At 53.8% G+C, this 25189-nt stretch overlaps 1 protein-coding gene across 2 annotated transcripts in view; it reads right to left on the minus strand.

The window, feature by feature from the left end:
- Window positions 1-25189, minus strand: part of PDE2A (phosphodiesterase 2A) — a 380823-nt gene that overhangs the window by 88349 nt on the left and 267285 nt on the right. For both annotated transcript variants that reach the window (XM_032792466.2, XM_032792477.2), the window contains one exon: window positions 19078-19166. In XM_032792466.2, the coding sequence (XP_032648357.1) occupies window positions 19078-19166 (89 nt within the window). The remainder of the gene's footprint in view (window positions 1-19077; window positions 19167-25189) is intronic.

The raw sequence follows: 25189 nt of genomic DNA on the forward strand, positions 1-25189 counted from the left end.
TGTCCACGTCTTTCCCAAACTGAAGAAAGTTCTCCAGCTGAGGCCTCACCAGAGCCGAGTAAAGCGGGACAATGACCTCCCGTGTCTTGCGTACGACACTTCTGTTAATACACCTGTGATGCTGGCAGATTGGGTGCCAGCTCATGCCAAGATCCCCATGTCTCAGTTGGACACAAACAGAGCTGGAATCTGTCTGACTCATTTGTGGGGTGATAGTGATGACATAGGTATAGGAATTATAAGAAAGTGTCTAGTGTTTAGACTATTGAATGCTTGTGAGTTGCTGCCTGCATTGATCCTATGAGTAATATCTGTGTTCCGGAGGCTTTGGCTACATTATGAAGCTTTTAGTGGCATGGCTGTAAAAGGCACGCAGTGTGGCCACTGTTTGTCCGCAGGAGAGAGCTCTTCTGCTGATGAAATACTTCCACCCACAAGGAGTGTCATTAGCATTATCGGCAGGACAGCTCTCCTGCAGATAAAGTGCTGTACACACCAGCCCTTATTGTTGACAAAAACTTTTATCTTTCAGGGGCGTGAGTGTTTTTTTAAACCTCTGAACAACAAAAGTTTTGTCTTTCAATTGCCCTTGTAGACAAAGCCAGAGTGTAATGTAAAATCTGAGCTGTTGTACTGGGAGCTTCTGGGACTGTGTGAATCACCATGCAGGAGATGGACATTAATTACTGGGAAGAGCTGCTCTTCTACAGACATTGTTACGTTCCGTCCCCAGGAGGAGACCCATCCATGCCAGATGGGCTGTGGCGGGAGCTCACAGCTGGAAACTCCCCACATCTGGACTGAAAAACCAACAACAAAAGGACAAACGACTGTTACTGTTGTTTGGCTCCCCTCCCGATGAAGATGAGTCTGCAAGTGGCGTCCTTCCCGCAGATGAATTTGCAGCTCAGTGCACATGCCAGGAGGGGGTAAAAACTCCACAGGAAAGGAACTAAGGATCATTCTGCTGCTTGGGCTCTGGAGGGACAAGGGGTTTCTAGGCATAAGCAAAAGATCCCCAGCTGCTTAGCCAACATTTTCATATCGTTACTAGAGGATTGGCTATAAGCACTGGCTTTGGTGTGTGATCTACAGCATGATGGATGTGGAGTAAGTCACTGGTCCTTTGGGATCAGAAGTAACCTGAATATTGCTGTGATCCTTGGTGTAAGGGGCCCTCTATGGCAGAGTTACACTCGCCTGAGTGGCAAGACAGACGGCGTGCCCAAGGGAAGTGTCAGCGACTCCATATTAAGGCTCTCAGTGGGCTGGAGGAGTTTGCACTCGGTGCAGTTGTTGGTGAAATTGCACTGTTGACTCAGATTCAGTTTGCGGCCACACAGCAGTACTGTCGCCTGCCCACTTACTCCCCGGTTCACAGCTGTGCATTTGATTTTTCCTTCCTAGGTGTAGCACTTTGCACTTGTCTTTACTGAATTTCATCTGGTTGATTTCAGACCAATTCTCCAGTGTGTCAAGGTCGATTTGAATTCTAACCCGGTCCTTCAAAGTGCTTGTAACCCCTCCCAGCTTGGCATCATCCGCACATCTTATAAGCAGCCTCTCCACTCCTTTATCCAAGTCATTAATGAACATATGAAATAGTATCAGCCCCTGGACTGACCCCCTGCAGGAGCCCACATAGTAAGAGACAGTCCTGCCTCAGAAAGCTTAGATCCAGCCCCTCACAGGAACTTGGGTTGTGTCAAAGGAGTAATTGAGAAGACTCTAGCAAAGCTAATTGCACAGGCATCAACAGGTAGCAACCAGCTACCCAAAGGGAGATGGATTCCCCCATGTCTCAGCAGGGAAGTTGAGCACAATCCCCTAGCTGGAGAACAAAGGACTGGAGAGGTCTGAGGTGGGAGGATAAGAGCTGGCTGCTGGACGGAGTTGGGGCTCTCACCTGGGAACTGACCAAGGGGATCAGACGCAGACAGACAGACTGACCATGGAGTCACTGCAGTTTGGCTGGGCTCTGGGCTGGCTAGGCTGGACTGGGCTTTCATCTTCAGTTCTCTGTGCTAACATAAGGGCTTCCTAGGTTGCATTCCAGCTGATGGATAAACCCGGCTGTTCGGACACCATGCGTGTGGTCTCCGTGAAGGCTCGGCGAGGGGCAGTAACCCCTGAAGAGCAAGTAGGTCTCCGGCAGGGGTCCGTCTTGCTTGGACTTGCTGAGCGGAGCTCACGGCGGGAAGCAGGGGGGCTGCAGGCCCAGAGGTCCAGTCTAAGGAGGAAGTGAGGCCGGGTGACGTACCCTGGAGGAAGAGCAAGACCCCAGTGGGTCTGGCACACGGAAGGGTTCCTCCCAGACTGTTCCAAAGCTGGAGGGGGGTGGGGGGAAGGCTGATCCTGCGGGTCTGTGACAGGCAGCTCCTGCCTTTGGCACCTAAGGCCGCGATTTAGGCACCACTGATGTCTCCAAAGCTGCTGCTTAGGTCACACTCAACCCTAGAAATGGCAGCATGCAAGAGAAGAAGGGGAGGGGGGAGCAGGGAAACCCAGGGGGAGCGTGGCAGAGGGATGGAACGGGCGACAGGGCAAGAGAGGTTTGGCTGCTAAGGCATGACTGACCTGGACAGCTGATCTGGCTTAGGGTCTGGATTATCTGGGCACCTGGTGCAGTGCGAGGATTCCACCGAGCAGCAGCCTGCCCAGGGTTAGGCAGTGCAAGGCTAAGCAGAGCAATGCCCAAGCGCCTCCGAGGACCTGGGCTTTCCCGTGTGCACAGATATGAGCAGCAAAGGAAAGGTCGTTGTGCCCATTTCCAGATAGGAAACTGAGGCATGGCTCGACCAAGGGACTGGCCTGAGATCGCACCGGGAGGCCATGGCAGGTTGGATTCCAAAGGTCTTTAGGTCCCTGAAGCTACAGATAGGACAGAGCTGGGTGCTGAGCTCACTGATTTCAACGGCACTTAGCCACCTAAGAAGCTTTGGCCTGTGAAAATCCTATCTGGTGCCAATCTGCAGCTTCAGTGCCTAAAGCCCTTGGGAAGTCTGGCCCCAGGTACAGCTCTCCCAAATCAAGACCAGTTCCTCGCCCATGAGCCCCACCTTCCTCTCCAATTAGTGCTCAGACATTAACTTGACCTTAATAACCCACTTCCCGCTCTGAACAGCCTTTGCACCCCCCTTCCTGTCTGAAGTCAGGCTCCGGCTCCCATTTTAAGCCCTCGCAGACTTTTAAATGCAACGCTGTCCCAAGGCAGGGCAAAGCTCTCCTCTCTGGTTTGTGCTGCAGGAGTGGGCACCAGTCCCTGGATTTCTTGGGGCTGGTTCTCCCACAATCCCCTGGGATTGAGCAGCTCGGGCCAGGCAGTACCAAGAAGACAGAGATGGGCCCCTGGAACTCCCAGTGCCACAGACCAGCGTGGCCAAAGCCCTGTCAGTGCCCTCTACTCTCACTCCAGCAGGGCGAAGTGGAGGGGAGGCCCTCGAGTGGAGAGAACTTGATTAACTTGGCAAGGCAGACAGACCTGGAGTGACGCCGGGGCGATCTGGAGTCACTGACCCAGTGTTCTAAGCCATTTCGCTTCGCACAGTTCAATTGTCAGCAAAGCCCTTTTCCCAGCCAGCCTGGCCTCTTGCTTGCACAGCCGCCAGCAATGGGCTCCAGGCTGGAGGTCGACACCGGGCTGCCCCAGAGGGACCTGGTTCAGAGGGGCGGCCGGTGGGAATAAGTTGGGATGGTCTCAAGTCAGCCCCCAGTGGCCAGGTGTTCCAATGGAATCATTCTGCCGGATCCAAGCGGGCTTGGACCGTCCTCTCTCCCAGTGGAGACACACTGAGGTCCAACCACTGCGAGATCTGCCATACAGCGGGGAGGATGCGGCTTTTTCCCTAGGAAGCTAAGATGAGAAGATGGAAGAGACGACCCACCAGGCAGGGAGTGCAGACGCCTTTGGGTAAGAACACCGGTGGGTCCCTTTCAATCCATCCCTGGGTAAGCAGCCTGCCTGCCTTGCTGGGCCCATCGTCACCTCACAGACTCAGCCCTGTCTACACTTACATGTTTTGCTGGCATGGGAAACTCTTCTCCCCTGGCAGCAGCGCTGTGTCCTAGTGTAGACGCAGGTACACCAGCCGCCCTCCCCCCCCCTCCCCCCCCAAAAAAGGGCAGAAGAGAGCCTGTGTAGCTTTTGCCAGTGTAACTTACGTCATTTGGAAACTGGTATAATCTAAACTGCAAAAGCACCCATCTTCCACTACGAGCCACGGCTCTGCGAGAAGAACAACTGTTACTGGCAACCCCTATGTAGCGGAGACAAGGCAGCGGGTTCACACCCACCAGCTTGTCTCTGCCCCCCTGGTCTCATCTGCTGTCACTCAGTCAGCAGGCGCGACTTGCTGTTTGCTCACACTGATTCTGTGCCCTCTCGGCCAGAGAGAAGGTTCCTTTGCTGCTGCATACGGGCTGCGAAGTCCCTGCTCCCGCCCGCTTGCAACTCCTGGGCCAACCAAGAGGTCCTCACTGCAGCTTCGTTCAGCCCTTCTGCTGGGTGCTCTGTGCTAGGTATAGGGGAGGTGCCACCACTCGGGGTGGGTGTGATGGGGGGTATTCCTTATGGTGGGTGAAGCAGGGGCACGGGCCTTGAGCCCATCTTCCCGATGGAGGCCTCTGCTTCCTGTCTCGTCCAGGGTCCAGCCGGAAGGGGTCAGCTGTGAGACATGCACCAGAGCGAGAGGTTTACTGGAGACCTGCCGTCTGGTGCGTGGCCACTTATCCCCTTTATGGCTGTTTGCGCAGCAGTATCCTGCTTGTGCTGAAGAGCGTTTTATGGCTCCGTGTACACAAAAGATACACCTGGGGTGTGTGTCTATGTACCGTTTACAGCACCCTTCCTTTTACAACTGTTTGCCTACCGGCTTTTACCACAGCCCTGGCGATGAAACCGGGGCACACCCCCCACCCCCGGCAATCTCCTGCAGCCTCGAGCAAGTCAAACAAGGAGCGGTGCCAGGTCCCCTGTCAGAGAGCAGGGGCTGTGCGCATGATGGTCCCAGTTAGGCCGCACCTGGAATAGCATGGCCAGCTCTGGACACACCTTATGGCCAGTGGGATGTCAACAGCTTGGAGGCAATTCAGAGCAGAACAAACACGACGATTAGGGATGGATCCATGACAAGGGAAGAGGAACGCGGGCTGAGTTTGGCTGCACGGCGGATCGCCTGGGGTAGCAGCGACGGGTGTGAATGACCAGCCGCTCGCCGGGACTCATCTACCCCACCTGCAGCACAGGGCTGAGAAGGGTTCCTTTGTCCGTCTTGTCCAGTGAGGCTATGAACTCTCTCACTGTGTGCACGTGCAACGCCTAGCACAACGGGGCTCCGAGCTCGCTTGGGTGTCCTGCCATACAAAGCGCACAGTACGCAGGCTCCTGGCCGTTCCTGGCCATCACACTCCTGCGCAGGTGAGGCCAAAATCTGGATCAGACCCCTGCCCACATGCCCAGTGGAGCGGAGGTTTCAGGGCAGTGCAATGAGCCAGCCGCCCCTCCACATGCCATCACCGGCTATCCAGCCTGAGCAGCATGCCTGGTTAATCCCCATCCTAACTGAATTATCAACAGCAGGCTGGAGACAAGCAGAGCGCAGCCCCATTGAGTGCCCTGATCTGATCAGCAGTGATGGTGCCTCCTTTGGCTCACAGCCCCCCACTTTCAACAGGGCTATAAAGGGACCCGGCACCGACTGACCTGGCAACAGGTGGAATAAAACTGGTACTTGGCTGATTCCCCTTTCCGAGAGCCCTGGCGCCTCCCGAATAAGCACCGAGCAGCCAGATTCACCCCAGGGCAAGAGGACGCAAGTCAGTGGAGCTGCACTAGTTTACACCAGGCCTGCCTTTGGCCTGCAGTCATCTTCTCTCATGACAAAAACAGCCCAGGGGCTTGGGAGCGTGGTCCAGTGGTTACAGCAAAAGCTTAGGAAGCAGGAGGCCCTGTTTCTGTTCCCTTGCTCTATCACAGGCTTCCTGCGTGACTGCAGGCAAGTCACTTAGCTTCTCTGTGCCTCAGTTTCCCATCTCTGCAGAGGGGCTAACAGCCCGGCCTCATGGGGGAGGGGTGTTGTACATACAGACTGAGCTGATCCGATGCTATGGCCAGACAGGTACCGGAGATGGATGGATTTACAGTGGCTGTACCCGCATGCAACTGTTCATTTCCACATAGTTGCCTCCTGATTTGCACCAGGGCAGCAGAAAGCAGGATCTGGCCCTGGAAGCATCCGCTAGGAAAGGGTTAATCCAGCCTCCTGTCACCAGGATTCAGCCCCACGCCTGCTCTGTTTGTCCAGAGGAGTTGGGTGGGTGTTACCCTCTGGCCCTGCAGCCACAAGCTGCTGCTAAAGGCAGTAAACTTCCCCCAGGCAGAGCGAGTGAGACCTAATCTGTGGGAAATCGCTGAGGTGCCAGCACTTTGGAGAGCCATGCGGGCCCTCAGTGGGACGCAGAGGGAGTGAACAGGCTGGAGATCAGTCCATCCCCTGACCCGACAGTGAACAGTTACATCCATTGAAAGGGGTGGGCCCTTATCTCAGTGACGCTGGTGTAAATCTGGAGTAATCCCTCTGAAGCCTGCGGTGCTGCTGGGTCACAGAAATGCAGGATCTAAACTAACGTGCAGTGGCACGGATACACACTGGGCCCAGTTCTGACCTCAGAGACAGTGGTGTAAATCCGGAGGGGCTCAGCTGAAATCCGCGATTTCTGAGGGACTGCGCGAGCAGGAACAGCAAAGCAGGTTACAAAGATTAATTTTGCCATCGCCCTTCTGAAGTACAGAGGTGTGCTCCCCATGTTACAGAGGGGTAAATTGAGGCACAGAGTGGCAAAGTGACTTGCCTCAGGCCACAAAGTGATTCAGCGACAGAGCCGGGAATACAGTACTCAGTCCTTTGCTTTAACCACTAGCCCACAATTCCTTCACTTCCTCCGATATACCGGGGAACACTCACTGTAATTCACTTTTCTGGATATTTTATCAAGCCGGTGTTGATTTGTTTTGTGCTTTGTGTGGGTGATGAGTCACCCCTGGGTGTCAAACTGGAGCCGATAATGGTGCATAGGCCATAGGGGTCAATGTCACCCCTAACCTGGAAGGGACGGATGGAGATTGTGGCAGGAGACACAGCCGCCTGTGGCAGAGAGCAGATGGTGCAGGGAGCGTACGCTGTTTACAAGGGGGAAGCTACCAGGAGGCCAGCAGGTCTAGTGGTCACAGAGAAAGGCTGAGAACCAGGCTGACCCCGACTGACTAGCCCACTCACTCTGGGGCCCTTGGGCAAGTCACAGAACCACTTACCCCATCGGGAAAACCGGATGTGGAAAATCTGTGCACAGCAGCTGCTCCACCTGAGCTCAGATTTCCAGCCTAAGCGTATTTTCCCCTCCAGTAACTTCAGTGAGCACAAGGCCTGAAGTGAACATGGGTGCTGAACTCCAGCTGCTTCCTCCAAGTCAAGGCAGGTCGAGGGAAGCTATATGGGGGACGGGGTTAGTTTGCAGCTAAGATACTGGATTGGCAGTTGGGGGCCCTGGATTTCATGCCAGGTGCTGCCACAGCCTGTTTGTGGAACCTTAGGCAAGTCACTTTATCGCTTTGTGCCTCAGTTTCCCCCATCTGTCGGTGTAGGGGTTGTGATGATTGTTTCATGTACCAGGTGCTGGGCAATCAGAAGAGAAGATAAAGTGGATCTTTATTAAGAGAACTATTTACAGAGCGGCTGCAGCTGCAGCCAGCATTCCAGCCATGTGCACACAGACTGACTTCCTGGTGCCTCCTCGGAACGCTTCCCCGCTGCAACTGTGCAACTTGTGCTCCTGCCTCCAGGCAGGTTGCTAAAAAGATCAGTTGTCGCCAGGGTTGTGATCTCACTCATATAGTTTGGGTTTGCCCAGGGTGCTGGTAAATTGTCCAAGAGATGGGCTCCCATGTTTCCTATGGGGAGAACCTTCCATGGCCAACGCCAGCTCACAGCCAGGAAGCTGTTCCTCGTAATCAGCCCTGATGTTACCTCCCCATTTCATCCCATATGCTGGCTGGCATGCTAATCATTCCTTTCCCTGCGCTGGGTTAAATATCTGTAGACTCATCCCCTGAGATACGCACACTGAGAGGTGAAGGACTCACTCAAGGCCAAATAGCAGGGCAGTGGCAGAACCGGGGTCAACTGACCCTCTGTCTCGTGCCTTATCTGCTCTACTGCCCTGCCCAATGACACACAAAACCAATGATGGCAGCTAACAACCTACAGCAGTGATTTACAATCCCCGGTGATCCGCAGACTAGGGCAAAGATTTTCAAAGGGACATTTTTCAGGGGTCCACAAATGAAAAGAAGTTGAAAACCACTGACCCAGAGTGACCCCTTCCTATTCCACGCCAGGACTTCAGAGCAAACGAGGCCAGGATCTCTCTCCAGCCAAGGAATCTGCCCTACATTTACGTGGTAGCTCATAATATCCCAGAAACCAGCCCTCCCATGCAGTTTGTGGCTCTTTTCTCAGCTCCTTCCAACCTGTCAGTCTCATTCTAGTTTTGTGGGGATGGCACCAGCCCATGCTGCTGTAACACAGCAGTCGGTGTGTGCCTCCCGGAGTCCCTGTCCGCACCTGATCTGCAGAGGATACGAGTCTGCGACTGCTCCCCACAGGGGGTTTAGTCCTCTAGCTGCCTGCAAAGGCGCAAACTCCAGAAATCCGGGGTTCAATTCCTAGTGATAACAGGAGTGGTGGGGCTCCATAGTGCTGATCATGCAGCTTTGTGAACCCTACATTGCTGCAGCCATTGATTGTGAGGAGCAAGGCACTGGGAGTGAACAGCTTCGGCCTGTGTGAATCTATCCTTGCCAGGAATGGATCTATTTCTCTGCCACCCCTGACTGAAGAAGACTCTGCGTGTGTGGAGCTTTCCACCCCAACCCAGACCTGAATAATTTATCCTGAAACCCATCAGACTATTTCACTTCCAAACACACCCAGGATCTGTTTCTCCAGGCCACAGCAGTATTTTTACAAGGATATCTTTAAAAAGTTTAATTAAACAAGGGCTGGTTGCTCGTGGCGCTCCCAGAGCGGGAACATCCAGGTCACTGGCTCCCGATGACGCAGCAGACGAGCCATTTGCCACAAGGATCAGCAGCCAGGTCGCTGCTTCGGAACTTCAATTTAATCAGTTCAGCAATCCATTTTTTTTAAATACATAGGAAAATCAGCCCACGTAGGAGACTAATAATTACATCCAGCGCTTCCCATGCCTAGATCCCGCAGCACGTTACGAAGGCAGGTCAGTGTCTCCACCTCCATTTTATAGATAGGGAAACTGAGGCATGGATCAGCAGAGGAACTTGTCCAAGGTCACAGAGGGAGGCAGTGATCACAACAGAGTCTTTTGACTCCCTGCCTCATGCTTTATTTGCTGTCCCACAATAGCTGGTACCATTGAGACCTGGGGATGGAAGTGAACACCCTGGAATGACCCCTTCCATATTCCAGACCAGGACTTTAAAACAACTGAGACAGAGTTCCCTGCCCTGCCCAGGAATGTGGGACAAGCCAGGCCAGCTGGGAGAGTCTGTTAGTTTCTGGAAGATGAAGATCCTGGCTCTATCAGTACCTTGCTGTTTGAACACTCTGTGCCTCAGTTTCCCCAAGTGTGAAATGGAGGTGATGCCACTCACCTCCTTTGTAAAGCGCTCTGAGAGCACCGGATGAAGAGCACTTGGGAAGAGCTCGGGATTGTTTGGATGAGGATGGAGGCCTGATTTTCAAAGCTGCAGTTGGCTTCAGCCAGGATTGTAGGTGCTCAGCATGCCAGGAAAGCAAGGCTCTGAGCGCATCAAGATTCTTGATCACTATTTGCATTGGAGTAACACCCAGGGACCCAGATCCTGGATCAGGGGTCCATTGCAGTGGGTGCTGTACAAATACCTAACGAACGGACGGTCCCGGCTCCGAACAGCTGAATGGAAGCTGAGCAACAGCAGATGGACCCAGACAGACAGGGGGAGCCCCAGGAAACAATGAGATGCGACTGGGCAGTGTGCTGGGCCATGAGCGCAGCTCCCCCATAACCCAGCGGGGTGGGACTCAGAAATACAGCCGCAGCACAGGCTGTGCATTTGAAATGGTGGACCCCACCCTAGCAGCCCCAGTGGGGGCAAACCAGACAGAGGTTCCCCCCTTTTGTTATCCAGCGCGCATTGTGGATGTCGGTCCCAGGCATTCCCAGCCCAGAAGTGCACCCATGAGCATGGACCAAGGAGCAAGATAGGCTGATGGTCTATCTCCGTCCGAGGTGTCCCAGCTCCAGCACCCCCCCAGCAAGGAGCAAAATGCTGATCCCGCATCTGTGCCCTAAAAGGGCCGTTTGATCTGCCCATGGCTGGGGCTGTTTATGCTCCAAAGCAGACTGGGGCCTGGGGACCATCTCCTCCCCTCATGCCAGCCCTACAACAGGGATCGCCTGCCCTGCTGCAGCTCCTGCGGCACCTGTTTCACAGAAGTCTCCGGGGCTGTTGGTATGGCACAAAAAGTCTCTCGGATTGGCATTAGGGAGAGCCGCCTCCACGTCAGCCCCTGCCAGTTTCCTCCCTCGGCGTGTTCGTTTCTTCCCACAGCTCAGCAATGTCTGCGGTGGCCCTGTTTGTCAAGCAGGGCTAGGCTGACACCCGCCGGCTGCCGGGCCAGTCCCTGCTTGCAACAGAACCAGCGCCTCTCCACAGTGAGGGATTCACAGTGAGAGAGAGCTTGCAAGGTGCAGGGTTATGGAGGGGCCCAGCTGGGGAAGGGCAACCTGAATGAATGAGGTGGCCAGGGCCGTGCTCAGCAATCCGTGGGGCAGGCAAGGATCCGAGCCAGAGGCAGGGAGCTGCACCCAGTAGACGTCTCAGCAAACTGAACTCCCGACCATGTGCGCACAAAACACGATGCCTTCCCTTGCTCCACATTATATCAGCATGGAGAGCCCTGGTACAGGCAGAGGGATGAGAGCTCAGGATATACCATGTAACTGCATCCGCACGAGGCATTGTACTAGTTTAAGGGTATCCGTAAAAAACCCACCGCCCTGACTGACGTAGTTAGACCAGTACAAAATCTGCATGTAGCTCAGGCCTAAGAACTGAAACCCTTTCCAACTCTTCTCTTATCCGCTGCTATTCTAACGATTTGCCTCAGTAATTTCCTGCCGCAGAGAGTTCCACAGCTACCTTTGCGTCGCATAGCAACAAGGCTTCCTACTCTGGAAATGCCAACATTCTGCAGCAGTGGTTAGAGCTTGCAATAGTTTCTCTCTCATCTTTAAACTGCCATCCCTGAGGTACTTATCTCCAGTTACCATTCTCTTACGCTGAATTTATACAGCCCGCATTCCTTTAGCAGCTGAGCGCCTTACGATCGTAATGTATTTATCACTGCCCCCCTAGAGCCGTGCCGGAATGCTCCAGAAAACCAAGCTTAAAACCCAGCAACTCTGAGAACTATAAAACCCTCTGGCTTTATTAATATGGTGACAGCGTTTCATGGAGCAGGTGCCAGCCTGAGCTATACGTCAGCTAAGAAATTAAATAGAGGAGGAGCGCTGAGTCACTGAATGGAACAATTTAATTTCTGCCTCCTTCCCTCTCGGCTTATTGCCTAACAGAGCCTCTCCTTCCCCAGAGCAGTAAAGAGCAAACATAGTTAGCAGTGGGGTCAGGGAACCGAGAAGCAAGGGCAGGGCGAAGAACTCACATTGCCAAAGTTGGGTTTATACAAGTATTGTAATGAATGGGCTAGTGTATCAATGTCACCATTGCCCTCTGCTGGATAGAATGGGAACTGCCCAGCTGTGTGTCATAGATCTTCTACTGCAGACAGCTGATGGAGATTCTCCTCTAGTGTATGAGGAAGGAACTTGTGCTTTTGGGGCAGGAGGATGTACATTTTAGTGCCAGTGAAAGGTGCGGGGTTGTCAGCTCTGGGGTCTGAAGGTCTCGCAGAGCAGAGCAGTGGCAGGCTTCCCCAACATGCTGCCTGACTAATTCTGGATGCACATGAGAAAAGCAGGCTGTCTGTTCAGAGATAGCCCTGCTGCTCTCAGAACAGAATTAACTGCATCCCTCCCCAGCCTGCTTTTCCATTGCAGGATTCCTTGGGCTTTTCAGTTCCCTCTCCCCCCAGTGAGGTCACAATCCTCTGTTTTGACATCACAATTCGTTACCATGGAGACAACAATGTCACAAAAGCAGAGGCTTAAGATTCCTAAGCAACAATAATCCTGTTTTCATGCTATTGTCCTTACACATAAACAAATAGAAAATGAAGGGGGCCGCCTCCATCTGTCCGTGGTGGTTTTAGGATGCCCATCACTGGTGCACTCCGGCACTAGAATGTTTTTCAAAAATGTCTGTGATGCAGAGATCTTTAGCAGGGCTAAGGAATGAATGGAAAAACCACTTTTGCCCTACAGAGGGCAGTCTTTCCCTTCCAGGTGAGTCAGCTGCCACACTGCATCCCAGAGGCAGTTGCATTTCAGTGATGGGTGCAGTGATATTTGTATACATAAGGACAACTCTTCCCCGCTTACTAGGTTCTATTCCCAGCTCTGCCACTGACTCCACATGTGACCTTTGGGTAAGTCACTTCCCCTCTCTGTGCCTCTGTGACGAACTGGGACTGTTCCTAATGTTTGCTCTGAACACTGTGTTGGTGCCTCAGTGTCCCCTAGGCAGTTCTTAAGTATCTGGCAGAGCAAAGGGCCAGTGCACCTAATGCCTGGCACTCTGTATCCTAGCAACTGATGGCCTGGGCCCCTCCCCGCAAAGTGCAACGAAGTGGTGGAGACAAAGGATCAGGTGACCTCCTGGCCCGGAAAGGAGCTGAGCAGAGAGGAGGGCTGGAGGGGTTGGTTAGTCTGGAGCTACTGGGATAGGAGTGAAGTGCAGACCTAGGGTCTGCTCACTGCCCCCCAGAATGGACGCGGCGAGGGTCCGGTTCGCTGTATCCTACAAGCTCTGTTTTACGCCTGGATCCTGTCATCGAATAAACCTCTGTTTGCTGGCTTAGAGTCACGTCTGACTGCAAAGTGGGGTGCAGAAACCTGTGGCTTCCCCAGACCCCGCTGGGTGGGCTCGCTGTGGAAGGACACGGAGGGGCAGAGGATGCTGAATGCAAGAGAGAACCAGGAGGTGAAGACGTGTGAGCTTTTCTTCCTGAACAATCTGCTCAGGAGAGGAGGCTCCCAAAGTCCGTGACTGCTTAGGGGGAGCAGTTCCAGAGCATCGCCCGGGGACTCCGTGACAACTGGTTGGCAGCGGAGGGAGATACTGCACCCCGTGGAGGGCGCTTCCTGCAGTAAGTGACGGGGAGCGCAGTAAAACAAAGAGGGATAATGAGGACAGTCAGCGTGCTGAAGGCGAGAGAGGGACGGTTTCAGGGCAGTTACCTCCTTGGGAGTGTGTACCAGCGAGAAGGACTGTGGAGAAACAGGGTCCCCCTGAGATTGCAGCGAGCAGCTCAGGGCGGAGGAGCTTGCGCTCGCACTGGGGCAGAGAGCTTGCAGTAGCGAGGAGTCCCTGGGGGTTGCAGGAGCAGTCCCAGGCGGAGGAGTCTGCAGCTTCGACCCTGGCAAAGAGGTGGTGATCAACGAGAAGGGCTGGCACACCAGGGTTCTTCATGGAAACCATGGGAAGCCAAGAGCACACAGGCCTGAGAGTCAGAGCACTTGGGAACGGTGAAGTGAGGGCCTATCACCAGCTCCTTAAGAAGGACATTATGACTCTGTGCACAAAGAGAGAGTTACGCATGTGAAGTTCACCAAGGCACAGTTAATCGTCTGCAGTGGAGGAGGAGGACCGTCGAGAGCAGATCCTGACCCAGATGGCTACAAGAAGATCTGGGAGCAGGGGGAGCATCAGCCAGGCATCCGGAGTCTGGTGCGCCCAAGAGCAGGCAATCTTCACAGATGGGCCGCCATCATGGGATCGAGACGTGGATGAGGCAAGAGCAGAGAGTCAGAGACCTCGAGAGAGAGAAGGGCTGGTAAAGAGTGCAGGAGAAGCAGCCAGAGCATGGACTGGGTGATGGTGGATGTGTAAGCACATAGGGGCTGCCCAGGGTCATGGGAACAGACCTGCAGCGGCGAGAGCCCTGGGACAGAGACTGTGGGTCAGCGCAGATGCTGAGGGATCGTGGGACCTGGGTGAAGGTCCTCTGGGTGAAGCCCCACCTGCCTTGGCCGACCGGTGCAGAGCAGGAGGGTGCGACTGCTGGTCATTGGGGTTATCCATGATGACGGCTGGGAGGCCTTTGGGCGGGTGACTGCCCCTCGGGGACAGTATCGCAGCCCTGCTTCCTGTAACTGCCGAGGGTTTGAATTTAATTCAGGGAACCAATGCGGGAATGGAATGGTCAGTGAAAACTGCAAAAATAACCTTGCTGGCAGTGGGGCGGGCTGCACTGCAGGATAGCCCTGCCTACTGCTAACCCAAGCCCCCTGAGACTCGAGGGGAGAGAGAGATGCTCCCCACTCACCCTGCAAACCTGAAGGGGGCTCCGCTGCTCTGATCTGAGACTAGAGAAGAGAGCTCGCTGCCGCCCCACTGGGACGCCAGGGAGCGCTGAGCACTCGGGGGAGCTGAACGCCTGCTGAAGTGGGGGGACACCAAGGCAAGGCAGGTCAGCTGCAACCTAGGTTGCCTGGTCAGATGTGCGCTGGGAATTGATTATACAGCAGGGAGAGCTCGCAGGGCACGGTCAGGGAGCTGTTGACCCCAGGCCCAGCAGTGAAGGGAGCAGGTCCATCACCTGCCCCAAAAGGTGAATCCCATGACCTGAGCTGCAAGCGATCCCTCCTTGGAAGCTGGACTGAAGGAACTTGCTGCCCTACAGGCTGCAAACCCCTGTGGGGAAGCTCAGGGACAGAGTCCGCGAGAAAGGGATTCCTGTCCTTGGGAGGCTCCCCAGGGAAGTAGAAAAACTTGAGGGGAATCAGAGGCAGCTGGCCCCAGGAATCCACAGGTTTCTCCCCTTCTCTAAGCTGCTGATGGGAGGAGAGTTGAGACCCTGGATCCGGCAAAGGGGAGGATTCGGAGGCGAGAAGGAAAAGACCTCCCTGGTGGATCTTCTTTCCCTGAGGTAGGAAGCCAAGTCGCCCCTCAGGTGTTCCCCATTCAGAGTCACTGGAAAGCAACCCAGATCCTGAGAAGAGAGGTCAAGGACAGGCTGTTAGATGGGATCCGTGCTTTTACAGCCCACGGGCCCCACCCATGGGAAGACAGGAGATCTCGTGTTAGTGGGCCTTATCAGAAGCTTAAAACCATGCCCAGCGTCTGTCCGACCCGCATGCCTAGCCTGGGAATTCTAGACCAACAGAGGCGATGGCGAACTGGCCCTGGAGACACTGTAATCTTGTGCATTTATCCAGACCGGGAGAACAGTGCCCAGGTGCATAGGGGCTGGGCTGCTCAAGGAAGTGGACTGACGGTAAAAGTTGGAAAGTATAAATGAGGGATGGCCGAGGTGTTGTACTGGGCACAAGGTGGGGAGCGTGCCTCAAGCCAGAGCTGACAAGGCAAGATGGGGGCTCTTAAACAAGAGAGGGGCCCGAATCGCACCCAAGAGTGCTGCGAGAAGATCCTGTCCATTTAACTACCCCAGAGTATTGGGGTGCAAAAGGGTAAAGGCCGCATAAACCTTCCCACATGCCCAGGTGCAAGTGCATCAAGCACACTCATGCAAGAGAGGGCACAAACAAACTGAGGCCTGGTTAACTTCAGCACCAAGGAATGGAGAAGATCGGGCTCCAGGAACGTTGTGGGCTGAACTTCCCCCCTCAGAGCTTCCTGGCTTGAGGACCTGTAAGTTCGTCTCGAGGGGAAGATGTAAGCGACTGGGACTGTTCCGAATGTTCTCTGAACACGTGTGTTGTGCCTAGTGTCCCTAGCAGTTCTTAAGTGCAGAGCAAAGGGCAGGGCACATTAGTGATAGTTTAGCTAATGCCTGCACTCTGTATCCTTAGTAATGATTGGCCGGCCACCTCCTGCAAAGGGCCAACTGCAGGTGTTGAAGACAAAGGGAGAGTGACCTCTGGCCGCGGGAAAGAGCTGAAGCGAGAGAGGAAGGCTGGAGGGCTTGGTTAGCTGAGCTACCTGGGAAAGAGTGAAGTTCAAAAAAGACCTAGGGTCTGGCTCTATTCCACTGCCCCCCAGAATGGACCCGGCCGATGGGGTCCGGTTCGCTGTATCTACAGATCCCTGTTAGACCCTGGACCTGTCATCACGAATAAACCTCTGTTTGCTGGCTGAGAGTCCGTCTGACTGCAAGTGGGGTGCAGAATACCTCGTGTGCTTCCACCAGCGTACTGCCCGCCTGGGTGGGCTCGGCTGGGGAAGCCACGGAGGGCAGAGGATGCGAACTGCTCAAAGGTAAGACCCGGAGGGAAGACGTGTGAGCTTCTTTCCCTGAACAAGTCTGCTCCAAGGGAGAGGAGGCTCCCCAAAGTCCTGACTGGCTTAGTGGGGAGCAGTTCCAGAGCATCGCCCGGTGACTCCGTGACAGCCTCAATTTCCCCATCTGTTAAAATGCAGAGAACAGGGCCACTAACCGACTTCACAGAGTTTGAGTGCTGTTCAGAAACCCCGGTGCTGGGAGCCACAGAATTACCAAGGGCTGCCATCAGCTGAAAACATTGAAAAGGACCCACAGAACAGGAATCTTGCGCAAGGCAGTGGATTAGCAAACAGCTGTTAATCAGGCTCACGTAATGGCCAGGACTGGAATAGCAGTGGGTGGAACTGAAGCCTAGGACTGAGATGCACTGGCAGAGCTGGGCGGGAAGTTTCTACAGCACTCCCTCACTGTCCCTCTAGAGCTGCCTCAGCCTTCCCTGCCATTAGCTGTCAATTCCCTTACAGATGGAAAAATCAATCAAACAAACAATTCCTGGGAAGGCAAAGTGCTGTGTTTGTAAGTCTGCCCCCCTTTCCCCGCCACTGTTCCATTTGACCGGCTAGCAAGTGATTTCATGATGCAGATGTTCGGCAGCAGGCTGAGAGAGAGGAATTCAAATGACGGAATGAAGCTTTGTGCCAACTCCATTGATCTCTGGCTAATGGTCTACTTAGCAAGCCGGCTGCTTCCTAACGAACTCCAGCCCAGGCCGCAGTAGTTCTGCAGCAGATGAGAGTTGAGAAGAAATGACACTGATTTATTCTAACACCCCAGGGAACCAAACAACTCGAGGAAGTGAGAATATCTTGTAACAAACCCAGCGCCACCAGGGATTACATGTTTCTTGCTACCCTTCGCGCTACAAAATGGCAGCAGGGCTAGAATCCAGATCCTCCTGCTCAGAAAGAAACCCAGCCCTCAGCCACAGGAGAACCTTCAGTAGCTGGCAACAGTATCGGGCCTATGACACGCTGCTGAGCAGTGCTGATTCCGCCCAATAGAGGGTGGCGATCGGTGCACACAGAGCAAGCACATTTTTTAAAAGTGCATTTTCCAAAGAGCTTTAGAAATCCCTGTCACACTCCCATTTCTCTACTCTGGTGCCACCGCAGCAACGGACTTCCCAATGGGACAAGCCTTGTTACATAAAGACAGAGAGAAATCCCTGTCCCATTAGATTCATAGATACAGCCAGGACCCCGACGGGCAGTTGTCTGATCTCTTGCATAGCACAGAGCAGAGAACCTCACCAGTAACCTTTGCATCAACCCCATAACTTCTGTTTGAGCTAGAGTATCACTTTCAGAAAGGTATCTAGTCCTGATCAGGGCCGCCCAGAGGATTCAGGGGGCCTGGGGCAAAGCAATTTCGGGGGTCACTTCCATAAAAAAAAGTTGCATTATTATAGAATATTATACTTTCGTGGGGGCCCCTGCGGGGCCTGGGGCAAATTGCCCCACTTGCCCCCCACCCCTCCGGGCAGCCCTGGTCTTGACTTAAAGATGTCAAATGATGACAAATCCATCATGTCCCTAGATAAGTTGCTCCATCGGTTGGTTAATTCCCCTCGCCATTAGAAACCACTGAAAAGCGCACAGCTGTGCATAACAATGCTGCCTTTGCAGGGTCAGAACTTCCCCAGTCCTGACAGCATTTTCTTCACACTAGAGGTTTTCCTTCCTGCTGCAGCAAGGGCTACAAAAGCCTCCAAGTTTGGAGTTCCTACCTTCAGTCGTTGTTAAAGTTACACACAAGCCTCTTACTTTAATCAGAAAATCCCAACACCACAAACCCATTTTTTTAAAGTCCTAAAATAATCAGATCCTACTATATCGGCCTAATAAGAATTGCTGAAGTTTTTAAGAGAGTGTCCGAATTCTGGTGCCTCAAAAGAAGCCCAGAACGTTCAACTGAAAAAGACAGAAACCAGTGCTTTGTCCCTCACTTTTCCCTCGCAAAAAGCAGCAGAAATGACCTGGCTCAAACATTTCCCCCAAGTTCATCTTCGGGGTTTGGACCGAGCCTGGGATGTTTTTAGCCTTCAGGAAAATGCTGAGTCATTTTAATAAAGGGGGTCAGAATGGAAACCACGTCTCAAGCTTAACTCTAGTGATCGCTGGCGTTAGCCTGTTACATTAAGGCTTCGAAACAGGCCACTGATAGTGGCAGTGGAGCCGGCTGGAGGGCGACAATCCCATTTCATGGCCATATTGGAGGTTCGGGGGGGTTTCCCCCCCATTCCGTGTTGAAACAAAACTGAACCCTTTCGAACGTGTTTGGAAAACCAACCTCTGGAGCTGGGTGCTTGGGGCATGAGGCCCTCCGCCCTCCCCCCGCAGCTAAAACATTCTCAGGAATATTTCACAGACATTGGCCGCTTTGCTGACACAGCATATTCTGACCCGCTCTGGCTGCAGGAGGGGGTTAAAGTGGCTCTATCGCCGGGTGGGTAGGCGGCCAGCCTGGCATATAGGAGACCTACATTCAAATCCCCCAAAATGGGGTGAACAGGCTCCGCCCTGGGCTCATCGGTAGCTAATTCCCAAGGAGTGTAATGCAGCTGAGCCAGAGAAAGGGGATTATTTTGCAAAGCTGTCGGACATAGACAGGGGTGCTGCGCACAACCACAGCTGGGGCTTACCTGATCTTTCCCTCGGGAGGCAGCTCGTGGGGAGGGTCGTCGCAGGTCAGCCTGGCTTCTCCGTCCAGCAGGTAGATGTACACGTGCTCCTAGGGGGAAGAAAACACTGCGGTCAGTCACCAGGGCACACGTCTCAGGGCTTGAACAGGCGACTGTGGGATGGGGCCCTCAGCCTGCATACACGTGGGCATCGCCTCTCTTCTCTCTGAGCAAGAATATCCCCCGACTCCAGGAAGGAAGGAGCCTAGTGGACGGGGACCCAGGAGATAGGGGTTCAACTCCTGTCCCAGACACTGGTTCTCTATGTGGCCTTTGGACACATCAGTTTTTCCCCCTCTGTGCCTTGTCTGTACAATGGAGATCAGCCCTCCTGGGGGGCGGCGAGGGCAGTTTCTACCAGCGGGGCCGGGCGCTTCCATGCTGTGATGAGGGGAGCTGCAGGTGGACAGATGCCTGGTCTGATCTCGGGGAGGAGGGCAAAGCCCCTGCCAGGGAACCCGTCAGCAACTGAGCCCAGCAGACGTGGCTAGGGTGGGGTAGCAAAGGAACCTTAAAGAGTCTTGAGTTTCAGACGGTTGGTGCACAGCACTGCCTGGGCCCCTTTATGGGGGCTCCATAATCATTAGTCACTTCTGAAAACCTCCCGGGCCTGGGCCTGGCTCCCAGAAGCCTCACAGGACACCCTGGAGTGGAAGGTGAGACACTGGCCAGGCTGCCCCTAATTCCCAGCTTGGAGCTAGACTGACCAGCCTGGCATGGGTGAGACTGGAAACCCTCTCTGCAGAGGCTGCCACCAGGAGGGACATCCAGGATAGCTTCCAGCTCAGCAAATGCACCTCTTCAACCCTCCTGCTACCACAGCCTGGACCCTTCACAGCTCTGCCAGTGCCCCCCAGCCTGCTCTGCTGGTGCCCCCCAGCCCTGCCCCCGAACTCCCTGGTACCCCAGCCTGGGCCCCTCTCAGCTCTGCTGGTGCCCCCGAGCCACCACACCCTGGGCCCTTCACAGCTCTGCTGGTGCCCCCAGCCACCCCAGCCCTGTCCCTGAACTCCCCAGTACCCCAGCTTGAGCCCTTCACAGCTCTGCCGGTGCCCCCCAGCCACCCCAGCCTGGGCTCCTCACAGCTCTGCTGGTGCCCCCCAGCCCCTGCTACCCCAGCCCTGTCCTCGAGCCCCCAACTACCTCAGCCTGGTCCCCTCACAGCTCTGCCAGTGCTACCCCAGCCAGCACACTCTGGGCCATTCACAGCTCTGCTGGTGCTCCCAGCCCTGGAGGCCCCAAACACTCGCTAGTTCACTTTGACTTGACCCAAAGCACCTCTTGTTGGTCTGGGTTGAACCGTCCCTCCCCTACTGCTCTTCCCACCCCTCTCAGCCCTGTCCTTCAGGGCCCCCTCCCCTGGGCTGGGCTCATTCCCATTGCCCAGCCCGTCTCTCCTAGTGCAAACCAGCCTATCGAACGCCTCCTCCCTGCCTCGCTTCCCCCTGGCCTTGGCACTGAGCTGGCAGAGGGCTCAGGAGCTGGCACAGGGCACCCCCAGCCTCACACAAGCTGGGCACAGCTCCCATGCCACCCCACGCCTGAAGCCGTCGGAATGTCCCAGTGCGGCTCTGTAATGAAGCTGGTTCTGGCGGGACCCAACTGAGAGTGCCAATTCAGGACAAATTGCTTAGAGCAGGGCAGTCACAGCCCAAGGCTGGGGGTTTTCCACCTCTAAGGCAAACCAAACCAGCCAGCCAAAGAGGACTTTGGTCTCACCCCGCTGGCTAACCACAAGTCACACAAGCAATTCCCTTAGACACTCCAGTTTCCCAATACCACCACCAGTGCCACTCGTCCTGGGGACAAACGGTTATGAAAACCAACACCCCAGTAAAAGAAAAATGGTTCTCCTCATCCCAAAGGACAAGCCCCAGACCCAGGTCAATATACACATCAGATCTTACCCACAAATCACGATGTTGCCAATCCTTTAGAATCTAAAATCTAAAGGTTTATTCATAAAAGGAAAAAGATAGAGATGAGAGCTAGAGTTGGTTAAATGGAATCAATTACACACAGTAATGGTCAAGTCTTGGTTCAGGCTTGAAGCAGTGATTGAATAAACTGCAGGTTCAAATCAAGTCTCTGGAGAACAACCACAGCTGGGATGGGTCATTCAGTCCTTTGTGTAGAGCCGGGGTTGGCAACCTACAACACACGTGCCAGAGGTGGCACATGAGCCAATTTTTGATGGCACGCGGTGTGGGCTGAGCCGCTCAGCCCACCACTGCTCTAGGCTTTGCACTGCTGGCCCTTTGCCAGCCGGGGTCCCGCCACCGGTCCCACTCAGTGCCCGCTGCTGGCCTGGGTGAAGGAACCCCAGGCTGGCAGCGGGCTGAGACCCCAGCTGGCGGGACCTGATGACTGAAACCCCTGAGCTGGGGCAGGCTGAGCCGCTCAGCCCGCTGCCACTCTGGGGTTCCCACTGCCGGGGTCCCTCGCCGCAGCCCCACTCACCTTGTTTCCGGTCGGAGTTCCAGTGCAGGCCCCCTGCCAGACAGGATCCAGGCCTCTGGCCCTGCTCAGCCCTACCAGCCGCCAGCTACACTCACCTCAGCTGCCAATCTGGGGTTCCAGCTGGTTAACAACTGATCACTCAGAAGCCTCTGTGCAACTTAAAGTATCCAAATACATGCCACCAGACATTGGAAAACTCAGCAAGGAAAAGCAAGGGCAAGGATCACGCTAAACTGATAAGATCTGCATTTTAATTTAATTTTAAATAAAGCTTCTGAAACATTTTGAAAACTTTGTTTACTTTACACATAACAATAGCTTGGTTATATATTGTAGACTTATAGAGAGACCTTCTAAAAAACTTTAAAATGTATTACCGGCACGCAAAGCCTTAAATTAGAGTGTATACATGAAGACTCGGGACGCCACTGCTGAAAGGTTGCTGACCCCTGGCATAGAGCTTCCGTTTGTAGCAAAGTCCCTCCAGAGGTAAGAAGCAGGATTGAAGACAAGATGGAGATGAGGTATCAGCCTTTTATAGTCTTTTCCAGGTGTAAGAACACTTCTTTGTTCTTACTGTGGAAAATTACAGCAAAATGGAGTCTGGAGTCACAGGGGCAAGTCCCCACATACTTTGCTGAGTTACAAGGTGCATCTGCCTTCTCTCAGTGGGTCAGTTGTGTAGCTGATGGTCCTTAATGGGCCATCAAGCAGGTTAGGCAGAGCTGACACCAACTTGTCTGGGGATTCACCCAGAAGCATAGCAGAAGTTTGAAATACAGACAGTATAGAGCCAATACTTATAACTTTAAATACAATATATGTATACAGATAGCGTAATCAAAACCAGCAAACCATAACCTAGTCTTAGACACCTTATTTGACCCCCTTTATGCAAGATTTGCTGCCACTACAGGACTTTGGTTGCAACCATGTTCTATATAGTCCCAGTTCAAATCAATAACGTGACAGAATGTGAAGCCTAAACACCCCCCGAGCCCGCTTGTTCCTGTGTGGGGAGACCCGGCATTGCGTGGTACAGGGATGAGGGCCAGGGTGCCCACAGAAAGCTCCCTCCCTCCACCCCAAGCCCCAAAACAAACAAATCCTCAGCTCACCATACACTGGAGCAGGAACCTGGCACCCTAAGCTCCCCACATTGCTGTGTGATTTCGCCTCTAATGATCTTCTCAGCCACTAACGAGCTTTGCAACTAAGCCTCCCCTCCTGTGGTTGGGCCGGCTGTACATGCAGCTCACTGGGGGTTTGTCTCACTTGGGGAACTTCCTCTTGCGGCACTGGGGTGCACCCACGACACATTGCGCGGGCACAGGGAGCAACTGGATTCAGCTAGGACTCAACCCATGGAAATCTGCTGCGGTGTCCTATGCCCGGGGGGTGCCCGGTGCATCCAGCAGCAGGGCAGCGGTGCTGTACCCGGGGGTGCCTGGTGCATCTAACAGCAGGGCAGGGGTGCTGTACCCAGGGGTGCTGGTGCATCCAGCAGCAGGGCAGGGGCCGTGTACCCACCCGGAGCATTTCACAGCATCCAGACAGGCAGGGAAGTTTTAAACCTAGGAATTAACAGTACAGCTGTCACACTCTGCCACACCTATGGGGGGGCCACTCCAGAACCTCTCTCCTGTGACGGGAGGAGGGATAGCTCAGAGGTTTGAGTATTGGCCTGCTAATTCCAGGGTGGCGAGCTCCATCCTTGAGGGGGCCATTTAGGGATCTGGGGCAAAAATCTGTCAGGGACAGTACTGGTCGTGCTGTGAAGGCAGGGGACTGGACTCAATGATTCTCAAGGTCCCTTCCAGTTCTATGAGATAGGTATGTCAGGGTTCCCTCCCCACTCTGAACTCTAGGGTACAGATGTGGGGCTTGTACCCTAGAGTTCAGAGTGGGGAAGGAACCCTGACATACCTATCAGGGTATGATGTGGGGACTTGCATGAAAGCCCCCTGAGCTTATTTCTACCAGCTTAGGTTAAAACCTGGTATGCTGCCACCACCAAGTGATTTAACAAGAAATAGGGAAAGGACCATTTGGAGTTCCTCAATATGACGAACTGGGAATGTTCTTAATGTTCCCTCTGAATGCTGTGGGGGGGGGCCTCAGTTCCTGGCCGATCCTCTGTCACCTAGCAACTCATGGCCTGGGCCCTTCCCCCTGCAAGGGGATGCTAAAGGTGTTGGAGACAAAGATCAGGTGAACTCCTGGCCCGGGAAAGGAGCTGAGCAGAGAGGAGGGGCTGGAGGGGATTTTCAGTCTGGAGCTGGCTGAGGACAAGGAGTGAAGTGCAGATGTGAGGTTTGGCTCGCTGCCTCCCAGAATGGACCCGGCCGAGGGGTCCGGTTCGCTGTATCTACTAGCTCTCTTTTAGACCCTGTTCCTGTCATCGAATAAACCTCTGTTTTACTGGCTGGCTGAGAGTCACGTCTGACTGCAAAGTCGGGGTGCAGGACCCTGTGGCTTCCCCAGGACCCCGCTGGGGCGGGCTCGCTGTGGGAAGCACAGGGAGGGGCAGAGGATGCTGAATGCTCCAAGGAGAGACCCAGGAGGTGAAGAGGTGTGAGCTTCTTGCCCTGGAGACAGTCTGGTCCAAGGGAGAGGAGGCTCCCCAGAGTCCTGACTGGCTTGGTGGGGAGCAGTTCCAGAGCATCACCCGGGGACTCCGTGAGACTCTTCCCCCAAAATATCCCCCTCAAGCCCTTACACCTCCTTTCCTGGGGAGGCTTGAGAATAATATCCTAACCAATTGGTTACAAAGTGATCAAAGACCCAATCCCTGAGTCTTTGGACAATGGAAAAATCAGTCAGGTTCTTAAAAGAAGGATTTTATTAGAAAGAAAATGTAAAAATCATCTCTGCAAAATCAGGATAGAAAATAACTTTACAGGGTAATCAGATTCAAAGAGCCCAGAGGAACCCCCTCTAGCCTTAGTTTCAAAGTTACAACAAAACGGGGATACACCTCCCTCTAGCAAAGGCACAATTCACAAGTTGAGAAAACAAAGATAAACTAACATGCCTTGCCTGGCTGTTATTTGCAAGTTTGAAATATGAGAGACTGGTTCAGACAGAATTGGAGAACATGGATTGATGTCCGGTCCCTCTTAGTCCCAAGAGCGAACAACCCCCAAAACAAAGAGCACAAAAAAAACTCTCTTCTCCCCCTCCCTCCCTCCCTCCAAGATTTGAAAGTATCTTGTCCCTTATTGGTCCTTTGGGTCAGGTGCCAGCCAGGTATTTGAGCTTCTTAACCCTTTACAGGTAAAAGGATTTTGGTGTCTCTGGCCAGGAGGGATTTTATAGTATTGTACACAGGAGGGTTGTTACCCTTCCCTTTATAGTTATGACAAGGTATATCTCCATTATGTTGAAACTTTACAATGTCCTGCCCCAGTTTCCCCTGGCCAGTTGAAACTGATTCGTTCACAGCAAAAATAACCCCCATCAGCATCTGATTTAGAAGCCGTGACTTTTAGAACAATTCCCTGTCATCTGACCTCAGGCTCGAGGACCATGCCTCAGACCAACACGTGAGGACCTGAGTAGGTCTCGCTGACTGTCAGCACTTTCCTGAGCTGGGGATTTGGAGGGGTGTAGG

Source organism: Chelonoidis abingdonii, chromosome 1 (assembly GCF_003597395.2).
Source record: "Chelonoidis abingdonii isolate Lonesome George chromosome 1, CheloAbing_2.0, whole genome shotgun sequence".
NCBI lineage: Eukaryota > Metazoa > Chordata > Testudines > Testudinidae > Chelonoidis > Chelonoidis abingdonii.